At 32.1% G+C, this 24,725-nt stretch overlaps 1 protein-coding gene across 1 annotated transcript in view; it reads left to right on the forward strand.

Moving 5' to 3' along the window:
• The window catches only part of LOC118191832 (adipokinetic hormone/corazonin-related peptide receptor variant I-like), a 572,901-nt gene that overhangs the window by 460,023 nt on the left and 88,153 nt on the right, over window positions 1–24,725 (forward strand). The window contains exon 3 of the mRNA XM_085810764.1: window positions 13,659–13,673. Within this exon, the coding sequence (XP_085666890.1) occupies window positions 13,659–13,673 (15 nt within the window). The remainder of the gene's footprint in view (window positions 1–13,658; window positions 13,674–24,725) is intronic.

Raw genomic sequence — 24,725 nt, forward strand, 5'->3', positions numbered from 1 at the left:
GAAACATGTATATTTTGTCCCAAAAATATGTTTATCACACCTTAAATAAAAATTCTTTCATATTGTTATATTTAATTACGATTACTTCAAAATATTATATTACATTCGGAAATTGAAAATAAATCTGATTAAGACATAAACTCAAATTGAAAATAAATCTTATTAAGACATTTTGATTTGCAAAACAATTGCCCCTCCATAAAAGGAAATTGTATTAGCAGAGGACGGTTTAACTGGCAATATTTTATGAATCTCTACGAAACACGAAGATTCGTGTTTAGCATATTATAAAAATGAATAGTTCTTTGTATTCTACGATTATCATACTCATTTGAATAAAAATATAAGGCAACTGAAATGTACACAGAATTCTGCAGTCTCTATATTCCTAAGCATTTTCTCCAAGACTAATAGTTCCAAGACTGATAGCATTTTGAAAGTAAACAAAAAGCATAGTTAAAAATTTTCAAATAAAATATAGTCTAGAAAACTATTTCCTTTTTGATGCTTATGATATAAAATTATGCGAGCTGATAAATGTTGTACAAGAGTTCAGATAAAATTACCTTTAGAATGATTAAAGTGTAATTTACTGAACAGCATCCATTTAGAATATTGACAAAAATTAAAGATTTTTTCGTACCGTCAGTCAGCAATAACGCCTTTATATAATGGGAAGAATTTTATTGCATACTGCAAAATTTCAAAAACCAATAACAAATCTGATTTTTAATTAAATTAATTGAGAAAGGATAAAATTAAATCTTACTATTGTTAAAGTTGGTTAAAAAAACCTTCTATTTAAAAGGAATAAATGCTTAATATTCAATTCAAGCTATAGCAAAATCAAAAGGAGAAAGCATTTGAAAATTATTTGAGAACCCATTTAAAGTAGAAAAAGTCAAAAACCAGTAGATCTAAGAAATAATTTCTTTTTTTAACTGCGAACTCTTTAATTGTGTGCTGCAGAAAGACTTTTAATTGTAGCTTTCCCATGGGGAAAGAGTAGAAATAAAACTAAACTTTTTATATTTTTCTCGAATTCTTGCTCCCATTGGATGTACAGAATTCGCATCGAAATAACAAATTTTCCTAAAGTCATCAAGCTATTTGAATAATGCAGAATTAAAGAAACTGTTTTGCAGCACAAGGTTTACAGCTAATTTCAAGGATTATTGCTGATACGAAAGGTTACATCTATTGCAATAATTTATGGTCAAAATAATTTATTTTCTTCTCAATACAATTGTTTCATCTCTCGGTATTTTTAATAATTTATCGAATACTGTTAAAGGGTTTTTTACCATGGCAAAGAATAATGCAAACATTATACAAAACTCTGTTAACATATAATGTAAAAAGTCAATATTTCATCATTTGGCCACTAACGCTCCAATACCTCTCCTTCTCAGAGGCTCAGCGTAGGGAGGGGCACCTTCCGATATGGGTCCTATCCATTTCTTCAATTAAGGCGCAAAGTAGGCAGTTTGGGCTGGTAAGGATACCAACGGGATAGAGATGGCGCGACAAGCATTCGGGACCAATTTCAAACCTAAAACGGGCCACAGCTTTTCTCTGTGGTTTGTCTGGAATTTCCTTTCAAAGACGTTCCTCCAGTTCTTCGTTGAGATTTTAGATACTGTTTAGATACCAATACAAGTTTACGGTCACAGTTTTGTTGATAGTTTCAAAATCAAAAAATGGTTTCTTAGCAGAATTTTGAGCTTGAAAAAAATGGAAGTCTTCGAAAGTCAAGTCTGGACAATGAAATATAGAATAGGGTCTTAGAATTTAGTTAAGAACTGCATCACACTCAGAGTTCAGTGAGATACTGTTACTATTCAGGCGAAATCAGCTGTCACATTCTCGAAAGTATGTCTTCTCACTGAGTTTCCTTCGGAAGTAAATTGAAGACTTTCAGGTAAAAGTTAAAGTTCATTATGTTTCACTGTCCTCTAATCCAGCTGGTTGATATAGTCATCCACCCTTTATGTTATAGGGAATGTCTTCCCTTTCCTTACTGAGTCGAATATACCCTTCACACACCATGACCACTATATATGGTATGAACTGCAAATAGTTTTGATGATTTCATTGCTGATTTCAATAACATGCAGGAATATATTATGTTCAATGTGGGAATCCAAGTGAACGGGGCTAAATATACTTCTGATTAGCAATCTTCTGCATCTTCATTTCCTCAACTCTCTACCCTGCAAAGAAAAAAAGACAAAGCTATGAAAAAATACCCTTAGTGCTATGATATTAAGAAAGAAATAGCAATTTGCTGCTTTTATTTTTTAATCAAATCTTGCACATTCCATAACATAGATTAAATTATGAATAATGTGATGGATGGTATAATTTCACATTTTAGTTATACGTATAATAGAAGATAATATTCGGATACATCTCCTAGTTTTCGAGTAAAGATCTCATTTGATATTAGTAATTTCTTCTAAAACTGTTATTCACACCTTCTTGGAGGATTTTATCATGAATTTTTCCTTGCACACTTCGATAAGCAAAACGCTTCTAATACATCTAAAAACGTAGAATAATCTATAGTTTTATACATGTAAGTTGCACTTAAAATATTTAATCTGTAAGAGACAGATTAAAACCAAGGAGAGCTTTTGAGTGCAACAGTACATTTAACATAAAAATCTGATGTGTACACTACATGACTTCCTTGCACGGAATATTAAATCATACGCATTTTTTCTTGCCTTTCATTTAAACTTATTGGATTGAATTAAATCTACTTCATCGATAGCGCATAAACCACAATAGAATAAATGCACTCCTTTAAAATCACTATATTTGTTTACCATGGCGACACTCTGGCGCTAGCTTCACTTAACAGGGTTACATTTTGCCCATATTATAACTGAGAATGCATATAAAATTATATCATTTTAAGAATTCTCTAACTGATGACACATGTTCTAATCAATTACTATAATAAATCTAGAACGATGTATAAAAGAAATTGAGCAAACAAAACAAAAGAGAAACAATTTTTAACAGACGATTCAGTAATTCTCATTTAATTAATTCAGTTCTCACTTCGTAGCAAGGCAAAAATACATAAAAACACTTATATCTATTAATTCAGAAGTCAAACAACAAAAATCAGCGTTATATTTACAAAATTTTCACAGGACTAGTTTCGATGGTTTTACCCAACCACCATCCTCAGCTGCAAAACCGCAAATGAACAAGATAGGAAATAATGATTAAATAAGATAAGAAAGCCTGGACAAGAATAAGCAAGTGGCGCCATCTGTTGGCGAAACCAGAACTAAAACATAATTTCTTTAAAGGCCGAAGGCAAATTTGAATTGGAATTAGGATCGTTAACTAGAACAGAAAGATTTTTATAAATGTGAAATGCCTCTAGAAAATCCAGTTCTCCAATGGAAGATGTTTTTTGAATAATTTTGGCAGCAGAAAAATTGAAAGTGTGATTTTCGGACCAACAATGTTGAGCAACAGAAGACTTCTGTGTTTCCTTTTTTCTAACATATGCCTCATGTTCCTTGACGCGAAATTTTAAGGCTCTCTTAGTTTGGCCAATGTAAATTAAACCACACTGGCAAGGAATCCTATAAATACCCCAGGAATTCATATCTGGAATGGGGTCCTTGAGTATAGAACTGGGAATTTTATTGATGGGAGAATAAACAACCCAAAAGTTAAATTTCTCCAAAATATGTGCAGCTTTATAGCTAATTGACGGAAAGAAAGGAATGACAACAGAATTTTTATAATCTCCTAAAACAAGAGTGTGCTTTTTAGTGTGTTGAGATGAGAATTTTTTAACTGCTTGATTAATGATGTTGGGTGAAAAGCCCCTGTCAATAGCTATTGCTTTTAAATAATTTAGTTCTTCCTCAAGGGCTAGTTTGGAGGAGCAAACTTGAAGAGCACGGAAAACAGAGGAATAAAATGAAGCTAACTTTTGTTTAGTCGGATGACATGATTTAAAGTGTGGTGGAAGGCAAACCGATGAAGGTTTATGGTAAACCGTAGTACTGAAGTTGGATGTGTTACGTGTGACCAGAATGTCGAGAAATGGAAGAGAATTGCAAGTCGCTGGTTCAAAAGTGAACTGAACAGCAGGATCAATAGAATTCATTGTTGAAAGAACTTTATTTAAATCATCTTTATTACCTTCAAACAGGGTAAAAGTATCGTCTACGTAGCGGAACCATGACGGGAAGTTTAAAATTTCAAACAATTTTGATTCATAATAATGCATGCAGATATCAGCCAGGATGGGACTGAGGGGGCTTCCCATGGCTAATCCCTCAGTTTGCTTGTAATATTTAGTTTGGAAAACAAAATGTGTTTGTTTTAAACAGAGTTGAATGAGAGAAATTAGCTCATCAATTTCGATGCAAGAGAAATGAAATTCGCGAAGTCTGGTTACTAGACATCTTAATGCATCCTCCACTTATATCTATATTACAAATTTTTAAGTAAATCTTAAACGCTTATTTCCTCGAAAAATTCCATAAAGGATTAAGCCTTATTTAATTCGCAATAATAAATGAAGGCTTTATCTTTGTTGTTTCGAAGCTTAGTCTCTATAGATTGGCAACAAATATACTATCCTGCTGTTGCAAATGTAGACAAGCATGTCCTCCATGTTATTTAAAAATTAGACTTAACCGCGCTTAAACAGCTTTTAAATTGTTGATAATTCTAGAAATATTGCTTGCAGATTTCCTAAAGGCATAAAAATCTGAACCGGAAGATACGAACAACATAATTCAATCATTTTTAAAGGAAAAAATGCACAATTTACAAACATATAAGAGTAAAGAAATTGAGATTATTGAGCCGGGTAACAGAGTAGATATATATATAAATATATTTATATACGTTTCGTGCGGTCGGTTGCAACCAAAATACGAGGTGCACATCTACATGTTATAGCAGTCCTATATACAAAATTTCAACGTTCTGAGGCTACTCGTTTTTGAGTTATGCGAGATACATACGTAAGTACAGTCACCACGAAAATGATTCTTCAGAATTCATTTTAAAGCAGTTTTATATATATATATTTGGATTAAAAGAGTCTTTTATTCTATCCTTACGTATAGATGTCACGCAAAAACATCGTTAAGTTGCATTCGATAGCGGTTTAAATGGATATTTTTGTTGAAATATGCTGAGTGAAAGTTTTCGCGATTACAATACTTCCTTTTTACTTCGTACAAGGAAGTAAAAAGTGTCCAGTTTAATTGACTTTCTTTCAAAATCAAACATAAATGTCTTATAAAATCTTTACTATCTGGAAAGAAGAGCCTTTTGTAAGCACCCGACGTAAAATAAAACAGCTAAATTTTCGATTCATAAGACTTCAGAAAGTTTAATAGTAAAATTCCACTAGAAAATTTTTTTTGAATTCTAAGCAAAGGGAAAAATTTTGCATTTAAAACGTTTTTCGAGTATTCCAAGATGCTCGATTCTACTGCGTTTTTATAAGCAAAACATCTTTTCGCTTCACACATAGCATGCAATTATCATCTGTTATTTTTTAAACTAATTGACAGGTTTAGATAGTAAAACAACAAAAAATTTTGATAAAAAGTGCAATTAAAGGTGCAAATGAGCTCTTTTTCTTTGATAACGGCTAATGGGTGGCGCAAAAACAATAATGTGAGTGATTAATAAACACAAAACCGTATCATGTAATTAAATTAATCGCTACATCAAAATCAGCATTTAAAAAATCGTAATCCTATATACTACATGTGTTCTAAAACAAATGAACTTTACATTTAGAAAACGTATTTTCTCATGATAGATTTTCACTAGATGTAAATTATACCAAGATGTTTATATTAAGAGAAACATAGACTTGATCTCACACCTAGTGATAATAACTTTTTATAAAAAACTCTCAAAATCTAAGAACCAATAAAAGTTTAGCCTAAAGAACTTCAGATAGAGTTTTTAGTGTACTGAATAAGCTACTATGTCAACATCCTTTGATATCATTTTAAACTTCAGATGATCGTTTAAGATCACAGTTTCTTTGAAAAATCAGAGATTTCTAATTCTTACATAATATTGTTTTTCCTTGTTTCATAAAGAGTTTAATAAATATTATCATTTCGTAACAGAAACACGTATTATGTCATAATCAAATAAATAAATAGCCTTGGATAATTTAACAGGTTTCCTTATGCACCGGGAACACAAATTAATTAATTAAATCTACATTTTTTGCATAAACCAATTCGAAAAACCAGTTTTCATATTTTTGGAAAACAAATGAAAGTTTCGTGCTAAAACTGAAATAACTTATAAAGAATATACAGAATTAAGAGCTCAGTATTCATTCTTATAAACTGCTCGGCTAATCAAAATTACTTCGAAAGTGTAACTGAATTCACTGACAGGTTAGATGCATTCAATTAGCTCTGACTCGCTTTTATCACAATGAATTTAAGCATGTTAAAATCTTTTCTTCTTTGAAAAGCTTTTGTTTTTATTATTAATAGAAATTTATTTTTAAAAAGTTATTTTAGGACATAAAATAAAATATATTTGAAATAAACGCGAATATTTTGGTGTTGACGAAATTGCTTAAATAATATGAAGAAAGATGAATGGATGCAGCAGCTGAATGAAACTCTTCACAATGGATTTCCTGAAATACATAACGTATAAAACATTTGTAGTGTCATTAGGTTATTTTGAAGCTAGAGACGTGACAAAATGTGCAGTGTTCTTGCTGGTACTCTAATCCTGGACCTCTCGAATACGCGGCAAGTGTGCTACCGTTATACCACGATGGAGGGAGAAATACCTTATATCCAACTACACCAAGAAGTCATGCGAAAAGGAGGGAGGAAATGCCTTATAATTTATTTCAAAAACTGTTAGACAATGTCTTAGTTGCTACTATTATTTGCATAATCCGAGATTTATGCAGGAAGCTTTTTCGGAGTGTAGGTATATGTCCTTTTCCTCATTAATTCATTGCTTATGATACTTAATAAGAATGCGAATCTTAAAAATAATATTAATGAATTATAAACATGAGACATTCATATTAATGAGTGTCACTAAGTTAAAAATTCGTAAAAATAATACATGAAATAAATCTAATAAAACTGATTTGATTAATGAAGGAGCATGGTACGCATCAAAATTATAAGATTTTAGTTTTTACCAGTTCATCAATGCCTTGCTATGCTATCAACTGTCACTTAAGACGATATAGGTTAGAGCAGGCTCAAGACTACTTTACTACAAGGTTTGCTCTTGCATGACGTCACTGACTCCTAGTCATAGACCTTATACGGTCCATGCTCCTAGTCTACACGAAAGCAATTTCTTCCTTACTCCTTTTGTGTCTTCATTTCTCCCTCTTCTGGGAGTAAGTGACGTGAGCTTTGTAAAATGCCTAGCCTTGTTTGTCTACTGACCTTACAAAGGATGATTACTAGTCCGAAATTCCGATGGGTTCGAATTCCGTGTAAGGTTTAGATATTTGTGACCTTTCACCTTTCCTAGTAGTCGCGATATTAGTCTAACCAGTGTGTAAGACTCTTTGAAAGCGTTTCCAGTGATAGAATGGTTAAAATAGGATGAGTTCGGATATTCAAAACAAACTGCTTTAGCGCAAAACCCAATGACTGAAAAATAACAATGGAAGAATAAAATATACTCCTAATTTCAATTCAGTTTTACATACAAAAAACCGAACTTTAACAGCATCATATATTTTTCACCTGACGGCCTTAAAATCAGTATTCCTTAATACTAATTTTGAGTATAAACATATGTTACTTTGCAAATGTGCATAACTATGTCACTTATTAGACATAAAAGAATTCCAGAAATTATTCTCATCCTCCAGTTCTCGCTTCTGTCATATTAATACGACAATTTAGAGTTCACGCTGTGATCATAGATTGTTGCGTGTTTATCAGCGTAAGTTTCACTTATTTATGCAACCATATACATGAAAATGCATTTAATTTCTTTGAGGAAAAGCTATAACATATGTCAAATGGCAAAAATTCATAAAGTTTTCAGTTTTTAATATCTAGTATGTTTAGCTATCATAAAATAGTAACCAGATCTAATTAAGTGCTGTACCTTGCAAATTCTCGCACAGGCGTGAAGATGAACGCCATCAGGAAAAGGATGTAAAAGATCCTTTATTTATCACAAGCTAGTTAACGCGCTCACAAACAAAACACCGCCCACTTGCGTTAAGATCTTAAATGATGATGTAACACTAAGTAGGTAAAGAGTAGGGCGAGACTACACAACTTAATTTAAACTAACAGTTTGATTCAGAAAAACCTACACCAACAGAATATTAACTCGATGGCAATAATTTGTAGCAGCTATTAAGATTAACAGCTGGTAGAAACTAACAAGCGTGCGCTTACAAAAATGAAATCACGCTCTATCTAACATTGTCGCTCCAACAGTTTAAATACTCTTATTCACTCTACTTAATTTGCATCCTGGCAAGCAAACGCCAGGGGAAATAAGGGAATTCAGAAAAGACTCACAAAATAAAATAACTATTAGTAAAAATAAGCAGAAACCTACAATGTTTCCTTCATCATATTTAATTAATGCCTGAAACACTTTTTAATCTTAAAGGGGCGGAAAATACCTTTATCCTAGTACACATTTGCTTTCATGGCGGAATAAAACACTTCGAAAAATGTTTATGTTAACATGTGAAAAACATAACAATGTTTTTGTCAGCGTACTCGCAAACGATGTAATGTATTTGGCAGTTGCATGTACTAACATGAAGGAATGAAATCAGAACCTGATGTCAGCTTACCAAGGTGTTAAGAAAATCTATGAACTCCCGCATCATGGGAACATGCCATTTATTTGTGAATCTTCATTATCACCAAAAGTTTGAAATTGCAATTTTTTTAAACAAAATTGCATTTTATCAGACGAACTTTTGATATGTCTATTATATCTCACTATACTCCATGATAAGACTACAAACTACTCTTAAATTCCTAAAAATGTATAAAGGGCTCTCTGTCTAATCTTGGAATAGCTTAAATTAGTCATCTATTCCTTGATTGTAAGGAAGTATTCAATACAGCCTCCAAATATAGATAGAGAGAGCCTGTCATGCACAGATATAGTCGTGTTATTTTTACAAATAAAATTTTGTGTTGTCGAAATACTATAGTGGCTTAGCTTTCTTTGCGTTTAAGTTCCCTGAGCATCTGCATCATCGCAATTATTTTTAAAAAAATCCTTGATTAACTGCATTGAAATCTTTAATTTTTTTATATAAAATACACACCCAACTAAATTATTTGCTTTCTTTTCTCCTAATTTTATATTTTACATTGAAGAACTCTAGTTCAGAATATAAAACCTTATAACTTAAATAAATTTGGTAGCGCATTAGACTCTCTGGTCGGGGTACTTTCAATAGTAAGGTACTCCAACATCCAAGAAACATTATATTTAATCTTATAGTCTTTACACGTCTTTATTATCCATGAGTAAACGTTTTTTCTCTGCTTTCAGTTTATAGTAATGGGTTTCTTTTCTTGAAACCTAAAAGGAACGTAATTGGAGAAATAATGTTTTTGTCCTTTATTGAGAGCTTAAAGTATTCTTCAGGTTATAAAAACTGACAAAGAAATAAACCTTTTGCAATAAACCTACCTGCATCCACGTGACTTCCAAATTCGCCAGGAACTTTGAAATCCAAACCTAACTTGCAGAGCAAAATCCTTCTCTTTTTACTATGTCTCAGTTTAAAAAAAAGTTTAATAGAAGTGGTTAAACTAATCCCAATATAATATATCAAGCACGTGTTTGACCCAAAATCTACTTAAAACAACAACTCTGTACTCGTGGCTCACATTTCTAGATTTGCAATAAAACTGGGTTAAAAGGGAGGAAATCCTAAAATTGAACTATCTTTAACTGTGTGAGCCTTTAAGCTTTGAAATACCATTACAATTAAACTATTTTCCTTTTTAACTGGATACGGGTAATCACAAATAGACTACAAAAGATAAAACAAAGGTTTCTGCCAATTTAGGACTGTGAAGCTTATTATGAATTCATAACCAATCTCAAAACTATAATCAATTCTGCAGATAAATTTAAAGTATAATTAATGTATTTTAAGCTAATACAGAATAGAAAGAAAATTTCATTGGATATTTTTATTTAAATGTACAGCATATATCTGCATAACATTTCAGAAATCCCAGATTAAACCTGGAATCACACTCTTGCTCTTCACTCTGGAACACTCAGCTCACTAATTTATTTTTAATTAATCTACCGTAAAACTATACTAATTTTTCAAAAATGTCCTTTATTAAAAACTCTCCAAACGGCTATTAATTGATCAATTTTAGCAAATAACTAGATTCTTGATATATTTTTCAATTTAAATTTTTGTCAAGGGAAAACTCGCATTATACGAAAACAAGAAGTAATTTTAATTAATTTATCTATTTAGAATTGATTTTGAACAAATAAAAATATTATATCTAATATATATCCTAAACCGTGCTTTCGAGAAATGAAAGAAGCATATAGAAGCTGTCCTTTCTTTTTTCCGCAATGTGTACATATTTTTCTTTGTTATAAATGTGTATTCATACAAATTTCATTAAAATCTGTCCATTAATTTTCCAGAAATTCGGCATAATGTGCAAATTTTCTTAATTTTGTACCCGAGTGTATATCTAAATCTCTATGAAACATGTATAAACTTGCAGACAAAATTTATGTAAGCTGATAAACGCTTTCTAAGTGGATCAACTGTCCTGTCGATAGTGAAGTAAATAAATAGAACAGAAGTTAGAATAATGTTCTCTAGTGAGCATAGCAGTGGTAATGATAATAGATTCCAAGGAACACAGCCTTAGAAAATATACATAAGATTTTGTGAAATATATATACTAACTATATGTACCCACTTAAATCTTTACCCGCTTTTATTATCGCAAAAGTTGAACTTAGAGATACAACTCCATCTAGAAGAATATTTTAAATGACGCAAAGCACGGATCTCATATTTTTAAATTAAAGAAACTAATTTTATATAAAATATGGAATATAACTTTTTATACGCTCCCTCGTTCTCTATACTTATATTTAAGAAAATGATATATTCGTTACATAAAATAAATAACAAAATGTTTGACACCTTTATGATGAAAATTAAATATTATATATCAAAATTTGTGATTTTTTATGTCATTTTAACTTGTTTTGTGTCGACGGTTAATAAATAAATTAAAATAATCTGAGGGTTTTTTTTTTTTCTTAAATACCATTCAATGATATTCTTCTATAAATTACTAGTGTTTAATTCTTGAAATTTATTTTTCGAAACTAGTTTTGAATTATGACCTATAAAATTTTTCCATCATCTTAAAATAGATGTATTTCTAGGCATACCTGCAAAGAATTACAGAATTTTATTAAATACGTACTTCCAAAATTACACATGAATTTATGTGAGTTATTCTTGGCGCAAATTGAAAAAAATGTGCCAAGATAAAATTTTAAATTTCTCGGTTTTAAATTTTCCTACAAAATTTTTAAATTTTTAATTTTTTTAATTTTTAAATTTTAAATTTTTCTACAAACATTTCATTTTGTAGGAATTTTTACAATAATAATTTATAATTTTTGAAGCGTATGAAATATGTTATTAATATTGTGATGCAGTTTTATTATTTTAAAAACCTAATCTATAAATCGTGCAAAAAATTCATTAAACTAGAAATATTTGAAATTTTTAATTTATACAAATAAGCCTACCAGTTTTTAATATGACAATTCTTAAGCTTATCAGTGTTTCTTAGGACAAGTAGAAGTTCAAACACGTCGCTCTTCAATTTGTGCACGGCTCGTGAACATAATGCCCAAACCGAAAATTTAACATCTGGATCAATTATTGTAGCATGGTAGTGACACTTTTTATATGGTTCTGTGTCATTTATTCTTAAGTTTTGCCAGGCAAATGTTATTTAATTCAAATCTTTCCTGTTTGCCTCCTTCCGCCAAGAGATTCATTAATTCCAGATTTAGTACAGACCTGAGTGGGAAGTAGCTTTATTATAAAGTAATGGGTATAGCTGTCTATGAAAGTTTTGGGCTTACCGCTCACATTGCATTGCTATATAGTTTTGTTCTTTCTTGACGCTGGTCTCAAACTAAAATAGCATAGTTAATGGAACGTTTGGGTTGGTACGTTTGTAGAGTCATTAGGTTTATTTTGATGCTGGAAACATGAAAAATGAGCGATGCCCTCGCCGGGTCCGAACCTGGACCTCTAGAATACGCGCCGAGTGTGATACCGTTACACCCCAAACGCATGCAGAAAGGAGGAAGAAAATCCTTATATAATCCCCCTTTCAAAGAGCAGCTGGGGATTAAGGGACCCAGTCGCCAAGTTCTTTTGGTGAAGTATCATCATCTCCCACCTTTTAGTTCGCGCGCCACTGTAGAGAGGGTTATTTTTAGGTTATTTCGGAGCACATGAAAAAAGTGCGGTACCCTCGCCGGGGTTCGAATCTGTTCTTTCGAATACCCCCGAGTGTGCTACCGTTACGCCACGAAGACAAGCAGAAAAGAATGAGAAAATACCTTATTGAAATTTTGAATTCTATCGTGGTTTTAGCCAAAACTTCTACCTCTGTCAGGAAAGATAAAAATTGCTTGAATTTATAACAATTTGAATTAAAATCTTGTATTTAAGCCAAATTCAGAAGATTGGTAATTTTTTATGTACATTTTTAATTTAGCTCTTATAATTGGTGAAAAAGAATAAATTTAAATATATTTTATTTCTGTCTGCTTGTTTTAGAATTTAAAAATTCTCGTAGTGAGATGTACTAGAAGAATTCATGTGCTTACATAGATTGTTAGTGAACTAAATAAGGTTAGTTCCATTCAAGACAGATGTTACAGTATTTTTGACTACGAGCAAATCATTTCGCTAAATACGAGTGTTCGGTCCGAAGGAATGTGTAAGAGTTAGATTTCGTAATTTTAACTGGAAGGATAGTCTTTGACCAATGTTTTCGATTTCGTGGATACGATGTATAAGTTTGCCGACAGAATTTAGATAAGCTGTTAAGCTCTTAATTCCTAGTCGATTAGCTGTTCTCTAGACAGCGAAGGAAAACATACGTATACACATGCAAAATGAGGAATCTTCAAAATGTCGTTGGTTTGAGTCAAATACATTTAAATTTACTTTGAGAAAACTCGAATTATGACTAGCGCAATGATTCTCAGGTATTCAGCTCGCAGACCATAGGCATTTGCTTCGTTTAATATAATGTTAAATATTAAAATTCAACCCAGAAAATAAAATTTTAGTTCTTCTCTATTATGTTTAAGCCATATTACGTATACCATGTACGATAACTGTTAATTTGATATTTTTACTTCCTTTGAATAGCAGTTTAAAATTAAAAAGATTAACAAGATAAAATATTAGTAAATAAATTTTGCATTCCTATTTTTAATTTTTTAATAATACAAAGCAATTTCTTCGTTTATTTCATTATTAAAACTCGAACAAATACTATACTCGAGATATTAGAAAATGTAGAAAATTTTGTATTATGCTGAAATTGTTGATTTTCGAGAAGTCATGTTATTTTTAAGTATGTGTATTTTTAGTATGTTATTGGTAAATGTTATTTAACTATTAATTTCTTATTAATTTTTCTTAAAGTGGCATTACATTTAATGTTCACAATAAGCTCAAACAACTAAGAAAGATGATCTATTAAAAATGAAAATGTCTCATTCTCCCAACGAACAGTCAAGCGTCTCTTTTATCTTCAAACTTGCCCACACTACAACACTTTCCATGAGAGAGCACTTTTACGGGGTTATAAAAGGAATTCTTTTTATAATCACAATTGTGAGATTCGAACAAAGAAGCAAAACTCCTAAATAGCACCATGAAAAGAACTCACATATAAGAGTTTGGAAAGCTTCTGTACATTAAAAAGCATTTGGGAAGAATTACCGAGATAGCTAGCGCACAAAACGGCCATCTGAAGGCATATGAATGTGATTTGTGATAAATATTTCTTCTAAAATACATTCTTGGCTAAACAAAAGACATCATATTGCTTGTACAAACTCTCTTTATCTACGTTTTCGAATGATTTGTTGCACTAGCAAAAATCTCTATTCTCATGTGCTAAGCAATTACGTTATACCACTTATAGAAGTTCAGATTTTATGAGACGGGTTGCACTTTCACTGCAAATTTATAGAATTATATAAATAACAGATCTTTTAAAAAAGTATACTTCTAGTTTTCATAAACTGAAGAAGTACTTTAAAGAATGTGGAAGTTTAGCGTAACAAATAACACAATTACATTGAAATGGAAGCGTCTGTTGCCTTTACTTACACAGTAAAATATCGCGATGAAATATGCAGTTTTATTTGAACATTTTATCACAATAACTAATTCTAATCCAGACAGCCTTAGTGTTCTTTTCCATAATTCAATAAATCCAAATCCTCTGGCGAAATACTTTATGGCTCCCATCTCATTTGTTTCGTCTTAACTAATGAATCAGTATCTAAACGATTAACTGCACTTTGTACATGAAAATGTTAAAAACAGTTTAAGAAGATGCATAAACTGAAGCTAAACAAGACTTGTTTTTCACTAAAAGAATCTCACATTAACGAAAGCGGGAAAAACTTACTGTAAAGATCGTGATTTTAAAGATCATGACTTGTAAAGATCGTGACTTGAAGAGAACGTGAAATATAAATAATAGGACAAGAACTTGCATTTTACGGTGTGGCAACAAGAAGAGGATTCGGAAGATTTTTATATATATTTTTGTTTAGAGAGTTTAAGGTTTTAATATTTTAATAGTTATAAGAGTTTTAACTGTAGTAGTGAAGAGTTTAAAATTTTGATAGTTAAGAGCTGCAGTATTTATTTTTTTTTTTTGGTTCTGTTTTAAAATTCAAATAAAAGTATTTTGTTCATTCTGAAAATTTAGCTTTATTCTTCCTACAAGATTCAATATTCATTATATTGAAAAAAGGAAAGGGATTTTTACTGGCGCAGTCGACAGTATCGGAGTTTCCCCGCATATAATTACGAACCAAAATAACTCAGGTAAGAGCTCAATTTACCTTGTAAACGTAAAATAATTAATTAAGATTATGAAAAGTTAATTATTAATTCCGTCATGGAATCTTAGTTTATTTACTTGTTAAAGTAATGAATACGCCAGTGTTCAAATGTAATTTCGTTTGACTCGCCAGAGTAGGTGAACAACACATTAAGTATTGATTCCACTGATTGATTTTCGTGCCTAATAAAATTAAATTCATTGTGAATTATATTTAAATAGAAAAAGAAAAGAAAAAAAATTGTTTTTTTTTATAAAACTAAGAGTCTATTGGCTGAATAAAATCGAGACATGGCTTTTATGGGACGTGGAAAAAAAGAGGATTTGCTGGCTTTAGCTGCTGAATTAGAAATTCAAGTAGATCCAAGTATGAAAATCGTGGCGATAAAAAATGAAATAATTCAAAGTGATACGTATGATGAAGCATTTGCTAAAGAAGTGTTTTTAACGATTATTGAAGAGAGGAAAAGAAAAGAAGAGGAACAGCGAAGAAATTAGAAAGAAGAGATTGAGGAACAGCGAAGAAAGGGGAAAGAAGAGTTTGAGGAATAGCGAAGAAAGGAAAAAGAAGAGATTGAGGAACAGAGAAGAAAGGAGAAAGAAGAGCTTGAGGAAAGGCGAAGGAAAGAAGAGATTGAGGAACAGTGAAGAAAGGAGAAAGGAGAGCTTGAGGAAAGGCGAAGGAAAGAAGAGATTGAGGAACAACGAAGGAAAGAAGAATTAGAAGCACAGCAGAAAAGAGAGCAAATGGAGTTTGAATTGAGGAAACTCGAAATTGAATCTTGTGTTCGACTAACACAAACTCCACCAACAAATGAAAATGGACATCATAATTTTGATTTAATTAAGCTTATTCCCAAATTCAATTTAAGACACGATGATATTGTGATTTATTTATCCTTATTTGAAAGACAAGCTAAAAGGACAAAGATTGATCCTAAAGATTGGGTTTCATGTTTATTGACTTTAATGCCATCTGAAATCATTCAATTAATTGGTAGGGAATCTGAAGAAAATTTTGAAGATTATGAGTACATTAAGGCCATTTTATTGAAGAGATTTAAATTAAATCCTGAAAGCTTTAGAAAAAAATTTGTGATGCACCAAAAGAGCGCTGAAAAATCATGGAGAGATTTTTGCTACGAAATTACAAGTTATTTTAAAGAATGGATCAATGGTCTTGAAATCACAAATTTTGCCGCGTTGAAAGACTTGATTATTACTGACCAAATTAAGAAAAGAGTACCCTATGAAGTAAGAGACCATCTTCTTGACGACTGGGCAAAGTTCGTTTCTCCAACCAAATTAGCTGATAAACTTGACGATTATGACAGTGTTCGTAATATCTCAAAACGGACTGGTGGTAATCCATCAACAGACAGAATTAATAAAAAATGGCAACCTCGTTCTCCACTTCCAGAAAGAGCTTTCAGAAATAAATCGCTGTCCGCTGAAAACACGCCAAGAGTGTACCCATCCCGTAAGAGTGACGAACCACAAAAGCCTAGTTTCAAACTAACTTGCTATAATTGTGGAAAAGAAGGTCATACATCTAAGTTATGTACCAAAAATCGGATACCAAGAAGTGCTTCTGCAACAGCACAAAACAACTTAATACAAACACAAACACCCCTTGCAGAAAAAGAAAAACCAGAAGTGCTAACTGCCAAGATCTCTATTCCTGTCTCAAAATCAGTGGACGTGTCTAGAAACATAGATGAATTAAAACTTGTCAAAGTTAAATGTGGAGATATTATTCTAAATGGAATCGTAGACACGGGAGCACAAATTTCAGTAGTCCGTGAGAAATTGGTTGACAACATACCTTGCGAAGGAGAAAGTAAAATAGAGATATCTTCTGCTTTTGGTGAAAACGAAATTACTCCACTAAAGATTTTCCAGATGAAAATTGACGATGAATTTCACGGTAGAGTGTCCATTACGTGTGCTGTTTCAAAAAAGCTAGTTACCGACTTGCTATTGAGTTCTTCAGCTTATGAAACACTCTGTGGAAATATCGAACTGTGGAACTGTGATCGTCATTGGGATGCATCCCCCTTAGAGTACAAAGAGACAGATGATAAACCCTCACCAGTTGAAGACAATACTACAAATTTGGCTGTTGTTAATCAGATTTCCCAAGAAAACATAGAGTCTCTGAAAACAACAAACAAAGTAAGACTAGAATTCAATATACATCAAGAACAAGACGAAACTCTGAAAAAATGCTTTGAATGGGCAAATAAAAATCTAAATTCATATACTTTCGATGATGGCATATTACTTCATTCCGAATATATATGTGGTGAAAACATTAAGCAAGTTGTGTTACCTTTAGAAAAAAGAAGGGAAGTCCTAAAAATGGCACATGAAATCCCTCTTGTCGGCCACCTCGGTGAGAAAAAGACAATTCAACGAATCAAGTACTCATTCTTTTGGCCTACTATTAAGCAAGATGTTAAAAAATTCTGTGAGAGTTGTAAAGAACTGGCCTTTACAAAAATAGAGAAAACAGAAATGATAGAAGATAAAATTGTTGAACAGGAAGCACAGAAGGAAGAAATTATAACTGAAGAAACTAAGAGGGTAGAAACAGAAGATGAACTCAAAGAGGAAAAGTTAATTGACAGCAAAATAACAGATGTAGAAATTATTCCACCTGAAAGTAAAAACGAATTTATGGGTGAGACTGAAATCCCAGTTGAGAAAGAAACTGTCAATGAAAGTGAAACTCAAGTGAAGCCAGTAACCAAAACAGAAAATACAGATGATGCTGAAACTGCAGCTGAAAAAGAAATAATTGCAGATGACAATAAAACTCAAGTAAATCTTGATTATGAGAACATAGAAGAGAAAGAATATATTGCTGAAATTGGAAACGAAAAGGAAAAAGTAGATGATAAAAAGAATGGCTTAATAATCCATAAGGAAAGTGTGAAAGCTGACTTAGTAACTGAAAATGAAAATCTAAATCACACAGAAGCTGCAGATCTTGAAACTGAAAATAAACTTGCAGATAACAGTGAACTATTACAATTTACTGAAAAAGAAATTCTGGATGATAACAGAAACAAAAAGTATAATAAGGACAGCATAGATACTGTTAAACTGGGAGATGAAAAAGAAAGTATGGATTATACAACAAAAGTTGAAACTGAAAAGGAAAATGTCATCCACAATGAAACTGAAAACCACAGAAACCTTTCAAGTTCAAGGGTGAAAACATGGAAGATTGAACAGAAAGTTATTCGGATGACAGCGAAGAACTGGAAGACGAGAAAGAAACGGAAGGAATTGCTGAATTAATAGAAGAGCCCGAGTCCGAGGTAGACAATCTACATCATGTTGATGAAGAATTATTAGAAAAAGAAGAAAAAATTGCTGAGATTTTTTTTTAGTTTATAGGACTTTCACGAAGCACAGAAATCCCATATTTGAAGAAGTTGATAAAGCTGAAACAATTGATGAATGGTATGAGCTACTCGACAAAGCCATTGGAAAGATAGAAGAGAAGAAAGATGATAAGGAACAACAGCTACTAGGATTGCCTACCATAGGTGAGAATGATAATGAAGATAAACCATTTACAAAAGAAATGCCCATAGCATTTTTCAGCAAGAAACTAACGCCCTGTCAACAACGATGGTCAACCTTCGAACGAGAAGCAGTTTGTGCCATCGAAGCCTTGAAAAAATTTGACACATTGATTTTCGCTGCCAAAGTGCAGATTGTGTCTGATCACAATCCCCTCACCTACTTGACCCAAAGCGCCCCTCATGGTGCTAAACTGTCTCGTTGGGCCTTAGCGTTACAACGGTATAACATGACTGTGACATACCGCAAAGGAAGTTCACATGGAAATGCTAATGCTTTGTCAAGGTTAGCTGTTAACTCTTTCTCTCTCAATGAACTCTGAGCAACATTGTCTCTACGGTGACGAATGTGCTTCTTGTGGGGGGACTTGTAAAGATCGTGATTTGTAAAGATCATGACTTGTAAAGATCGTGACTTAAAGAGAACGTGAAATATAAATAATAGGACAAGAACTTGCATTTTACGGTGTGGCAACAAGAAGAGGATTCGGAAGATTTTTATATATATTTTTGTTTAGAGAGTTTAAGGTTTTAATATTTTAATAGTTATAAGAGTTTTAACTGTAGTAGTGAAGAGTTTAAAATTTTGATAGTTAAGAGCTGCAGTATTTATTTTTTTTGGTTCTGTTTTAAAATTCAAATAAAAGTATTTTGTTCATTCTGAAAATTTAGCTTTATTCTTCCTACAAGATTCAATATTCATTATATTGAAAAAAGGAAAATGATTTTTACTCTTACCATTTGATAATTAATTAAACAATTTTAATACAGGCATGTAGTTACTCATCGTTCTATTTGTAACCTTTTCCTAGACAATATTTTAACAAAAATTTACCGATACAGTTTTATAAAAAATATAAATTAAATGATTAACTTTAACAGTTAAGTGCATAAATTTAAAATTCTTTAACTGTTACACGTAGTTATTAATGCTTTACTTATTATCAGTCTTTGAACACTTTTTGCGTTTTAAACAAAAATGTATCAGTCAATTCAAAATGGGAAATATAGAGGTAAAAATGCTCCTAATTTTTTCTTCCACTCAAAAATCGTTAAGCGAATATGCAACTTTTACTGCCTGAAAAATCTACGATAAGCTACTAACGCTTCATTTTTTACCATGGTATTTACTATGACGATGTTTTCGAACTGCTTTGTTTCCGTCTACGATGTTTTATATCGCAAAGTTTTAGAACTGTGATGTTTTCTCTCTTCTTACTTTTCTCCCAAGTTGTTTTATACAACGACGTTTATGCCTTCTACTGTTTTCTCTGCAACGTTTCTGCAGCGGCATTTTTGCCACGATGTTTTCGCCTGCAACCAATCAAGTTGAGCAAATCGCGCACTTTTACTCGGAAGTCACTGATTCGTTGTAACTGTTAAAGTAATTATTTTGAGAAATCAGTTGTGACCTCAAAGGGATTTATCAAAGGGATAAAGTATATTTGTTAATGGGAGAACATAGTTGTCTCTTCTGTTTGTATTTTGAAGCAAACCTGAAGCCTATATCCTGATTCAATATTTGTTTTATAACTAGAAAGCTTTTATAACTAGAAAGTGCAAGAATTGCTTATCTTGAGTATTTCAAATGTAAAGTTGTTTTTAAGAAAAGCCAGTTTGTTCTTACGTAATGTTTTACGGATATCCGTAAAAATATACACTCATAAAGGATCACAGAAGTAATATTTATTTTTGTTTTACACAGAAAAATCAGCATCAATAAAACATATAGCCTTAGGTATTTCCGGTCCACTTTGCTGTATGAAGAAATGAGATTCCATCCTTTTCCATTTGAAATGTGTTGAGACTCTCTGCAAAACTAATGAAGGCTGAAATGTGAAGAAATTAAATTTTAAATTATGAAATTTAACTTCACAACTCAAGTTCAAAACTTATCATAAAATATCGACAAAACACTTTAGGAACTTCAAATTTGCTTAGAATTTTTACTTACAAAAGTGTACATAATTTAATAAACAATTCGAATAATATAAACGTTTGTATAAGTATGTGCATTTAAATTCACGTAAAATGAGCTGAGCCAGTTCCAATAGGACGGATAGAAAGTATCACAAGTTGCAGAAACATAATTTTATTTAACTTATTAAGTAAAACTTCTGAAAATTGAATACAAACACCAAAGTTTATTAATTTTCGAAACAATAACTTAAATCATTAAGGTTAATGTTAAAATATTTGCTGATGTCTACAGCTCTATCAGTGGCAGAGTGGCTAAGACCACTGAATACTGTTATTTCGACATGGGTTCGAATTCAGGCAAACCGGCTGACTCCATGATTAGTTTTCCATTTACACTGTATGTTTAACTTGAAGATGAGGCACACTTGTTTGAAAATCATCCACGAATGCATCCCTATTCTTAAGCATATAGTTCTCGTGAGCTTTCCTACATTCAAATAACATAACTGATGACTATATGAATGGTCTGTTTTGAATACATTAGAGCAGCTCTGTAGGCCAATATGTGAACCGTCAAAGAAATCGAAGAATAACAAGAGCAGACGGAAGTAACAGTAATCGCCAAAATTGAAAACTGATCATAAGCACTCTGAGAATGCCAGTTTTTTTTTTTGCTACGGTTACTCTAACATATGTTAGCAATTAATTAGTTCCTTTATTAAAAACACATTCCGTCAAACATTAATTGTTAGTTACTTGCTTTATTCAGAAACATTACCGTCAACTTTACTGCTCAAAAAACATTACCGTTCAAATTATTATCGTTCTGAAAAAAACTGTTGTTGCCAATCGGGAAAATACATTTTAAATAAAATTAATACGTTGCGTTTACATTCGGGCATCCTGACTTAGTTACGACCTCGGAACATTAAGAACTCATATTTAAAAAAATTAAATCTGTAATATTAATGTTTATAGTTCGAAAGTCTTTAGCTGTCATATAGATTCAGCGTCGTTTTCTATTCTTTTTCCGTGTCCTAGTTTTAGTAATATGCGGCGTGTTGTTATCGTTATCCCCAGTAACACTAATGTCATCACCATCATCATCGTCTTCTTCTGATTCAGCTTGACACTGCCATGACTTTAATTGGCTCACATGAGCTGTCGTACTAAAGAAATGTCCTTTCACCTTCTCTTCTAGTTGAGTCACTCTATAGGTATCACTTGGTAAAACTTCTGTAACTACCAAAGGTCCTCGATACTTTTGTTGTGCTTTGGTTGATTCTCCAGTTGATTTAGGTATTCTTCTCATAACTACTATTTCTCCTCGTTCGAATGTTAAAGAATTGCTTTTCTTCTTGTCATAATTTTCTTTTATTTTTTATCTGCATATCTTCAATTCTCTTTCTAGCTTCATTTCGTAAGATTACTGGATTCTCCCATTCATTTGCGTCTTCATCTGTAATCATCCTCATCAATCCGTCGTTAAATTTTGATGAATAACCGTGAACCATTTCGAAAGGAGTTTTATTTGTAGTCTTATTTATCATATTGTTTAGATTTCTTTCGCATTCCTTAATCTTTTTGTCCCAGTCTCTCTGATTCGGATTTTCCATACTCGTTTTAATCGTAGCCAAAATTGTTCGATTTGCTCTTTCCACCATTCCTTTACCACTTGGATGTTGAGTTGAATTGAGTGTATAACTGATTCCATTATTTTGACAGTACTTTCGAAATTCCTTCGCTGTGAAACATGTTCCTCTATCACTGATAATTTTTTCTGGTAACCCAAAATCATCTACAAAACTCTTCAATGCAACTAACACATACTTGGTTGCAGTACTTTTCATAGGATATAAGCGTGTAAATTTCGTAAAATTATCAATTATTACAAATAATTCTCTATTTCCTCTTGAACTTTTAACGAATGGTCCTAAATTATCCATATGCATAATTGCAAAAGGTCTTCTACCAGGTCTAATTGGATGCAGTACTCCTTGTTTCTTACCACTAGGCAGTTTATTTACTAGGCATTCGAAACACATCGAAATGAGACGCATAACATATCGTTTCATTCCTTTAAACCAGTATGATTCCTTGATTTTGGCAACAGTTCTGTTTGCTGAAAAATGTCCCAAAAGATCGTGAAATTTTACTACAATACCTTTTCTCATCGATTTAGGTATGACATATAACAATTTCTCCTTTTCCTGATCTTTCACTTTACGATACAATCGATTATTCTTCAAGACGTAATTTTCAGTTACATATTTCTCTGCATTCGTTCTATCATTTATCTTTTTCTTTAAAATGTCTATTAATTTGCGTAATTCTGGATCTTAATGCTGAATCATAAGAATTTGTTCCTCTATCGTTAGCGTTAAACAAACTTCCAAGTTGTTTTCAATTATAGAGTCTAAAGTTTCTTCTGGCTGATCAACTGGCGATCGGCTCAATGCATCTATGTGACTGATTTTTTTACCTTGTCTGTGCTTTATTTCAAGATTGTATTCCTGGATCAGATTACTCCACCTTGCTATCTGAGGATTTGAAGTTTTCTTCGCGTTTAAATAAACTAAAGCTTGGCAGTCTGTAATTACCGTAAATCGGATTCCAATTATTCGGAATTATTATCGGATTCCAATAATTCCAATTAAAAATTGTCGAAGTCGTGTCAAAGTCCAAACTATAGCCATTAATTCTAATTTGCTTGAATGATAATTCTTTTCTGTTTCTGCTGTTCCTTTACTCACACAATAAACTAAATGCCACTTTCTATCTTCCCCTTTTTGCAACAGCATTCCTGCCAGTCCTTTGTTGCTCGCGTCTGTGTGCACTTCAGTCTCTGCTTCGGGATTATATAATGCTAGTATTGGTTCATTAGTTAAATGATCCCTTAAAGTACTGAATGCTTCCTGCTGATCTTCGTTCCAACGAAATGTTTCATCCTTCCTCGTCAGTCTCGTTAGCGGCTCAGCTTTCTCTGCGTATTTCGGTACAAACCTTCTAAAGAAACTTGTAAGACCTAAAAATTGTTTAACTTCATGTTCATTGGTTGGTTTAGGAAAGTTTAATATGGCTCGTACTTTTCTTGGTCCAGGTTGCATACCATTTTATTTTATTAGAAATCCCAAATACTCAAATTCGCATTTTGTTAGTTTCAATGTCAGCATTACTTCTCTCAATCTATCAAACACTTTCCTAAGTTTTTCCATCATTTCTTCCCAAGATTTAGCCGGAATTAATATGTCGTCCAAATAGCACAATACTTCTTTATTAAGCAATGGACCTAAAACTTGATTCATAAGTCTCTGAAATTCTGCAGGTGCATTAGCTAACCCAAAGATCATACGTTCAAATTGACCAGTATCATCTGGAGTGATGAAAGCTGTTTTCAGTTTCGCTTCTTCAGTTAAAGGAATCTGCAAATATCCATGAGCTAAGTCCAATGTAGTGAAAACTTTACACTCACTGAGACATTCAAGGAGATCATCTATCCTATGGAGTGGAAATTTATCTTTAACAGTTTGCGAATTCAACTTTCTATAATCTATCACTAATCGTAATTCACCTGTTTTTTTTCTTTACGAGTAAAACTGGACTAGCATACGGAGATCTTGTTTCAGTAACAATTCCATATTTCTTCCATTCATTTATTATCTTCTTTATAGAAGCACGCTCTTCGGCATTGGTTTTATACGACTTCATGCAAATAGGCTTACTCCCTTCAATTTCTTTAATATCCATTTTTGTTAAGTTTGTACACCCTAATTCCTCCATATTTAATGCAAAACAATCTCGATACTCATTTATCAAATGTAAAACTTCCTGTTTTCTCTCTCGCGTAATATTGTTATTAACTTTAATTTCTTCTAAAGTAATCGGTCTCCTAAACTTCTTAATTTCATTTATTATCAGTATTTCCTTTTGACTTGAATTTTCAGTTTTCTGATCTGAACTTGGTTCAACTAATTCTGCTACTTCCGCTCTACCGATACATTGATTCTCTTTCAAAATTAGTTTTCGATCG

This window comes from Stegodyphus dumicola, chromosome 2 (genome assembly GCF_044657685.1).
Source record: "Stegodyphus dumicola isolate Sdum_Otavi_A_Nest chromosome 2, ASM4465768v1".
Taxonomy (NCBI): domain Eukaryota; kingdom Metazoa; phylum Arthropoda; class Arachnida; order Araneae; family Eresidae; genus Stegodyphus; species Stegodyphus dumicola.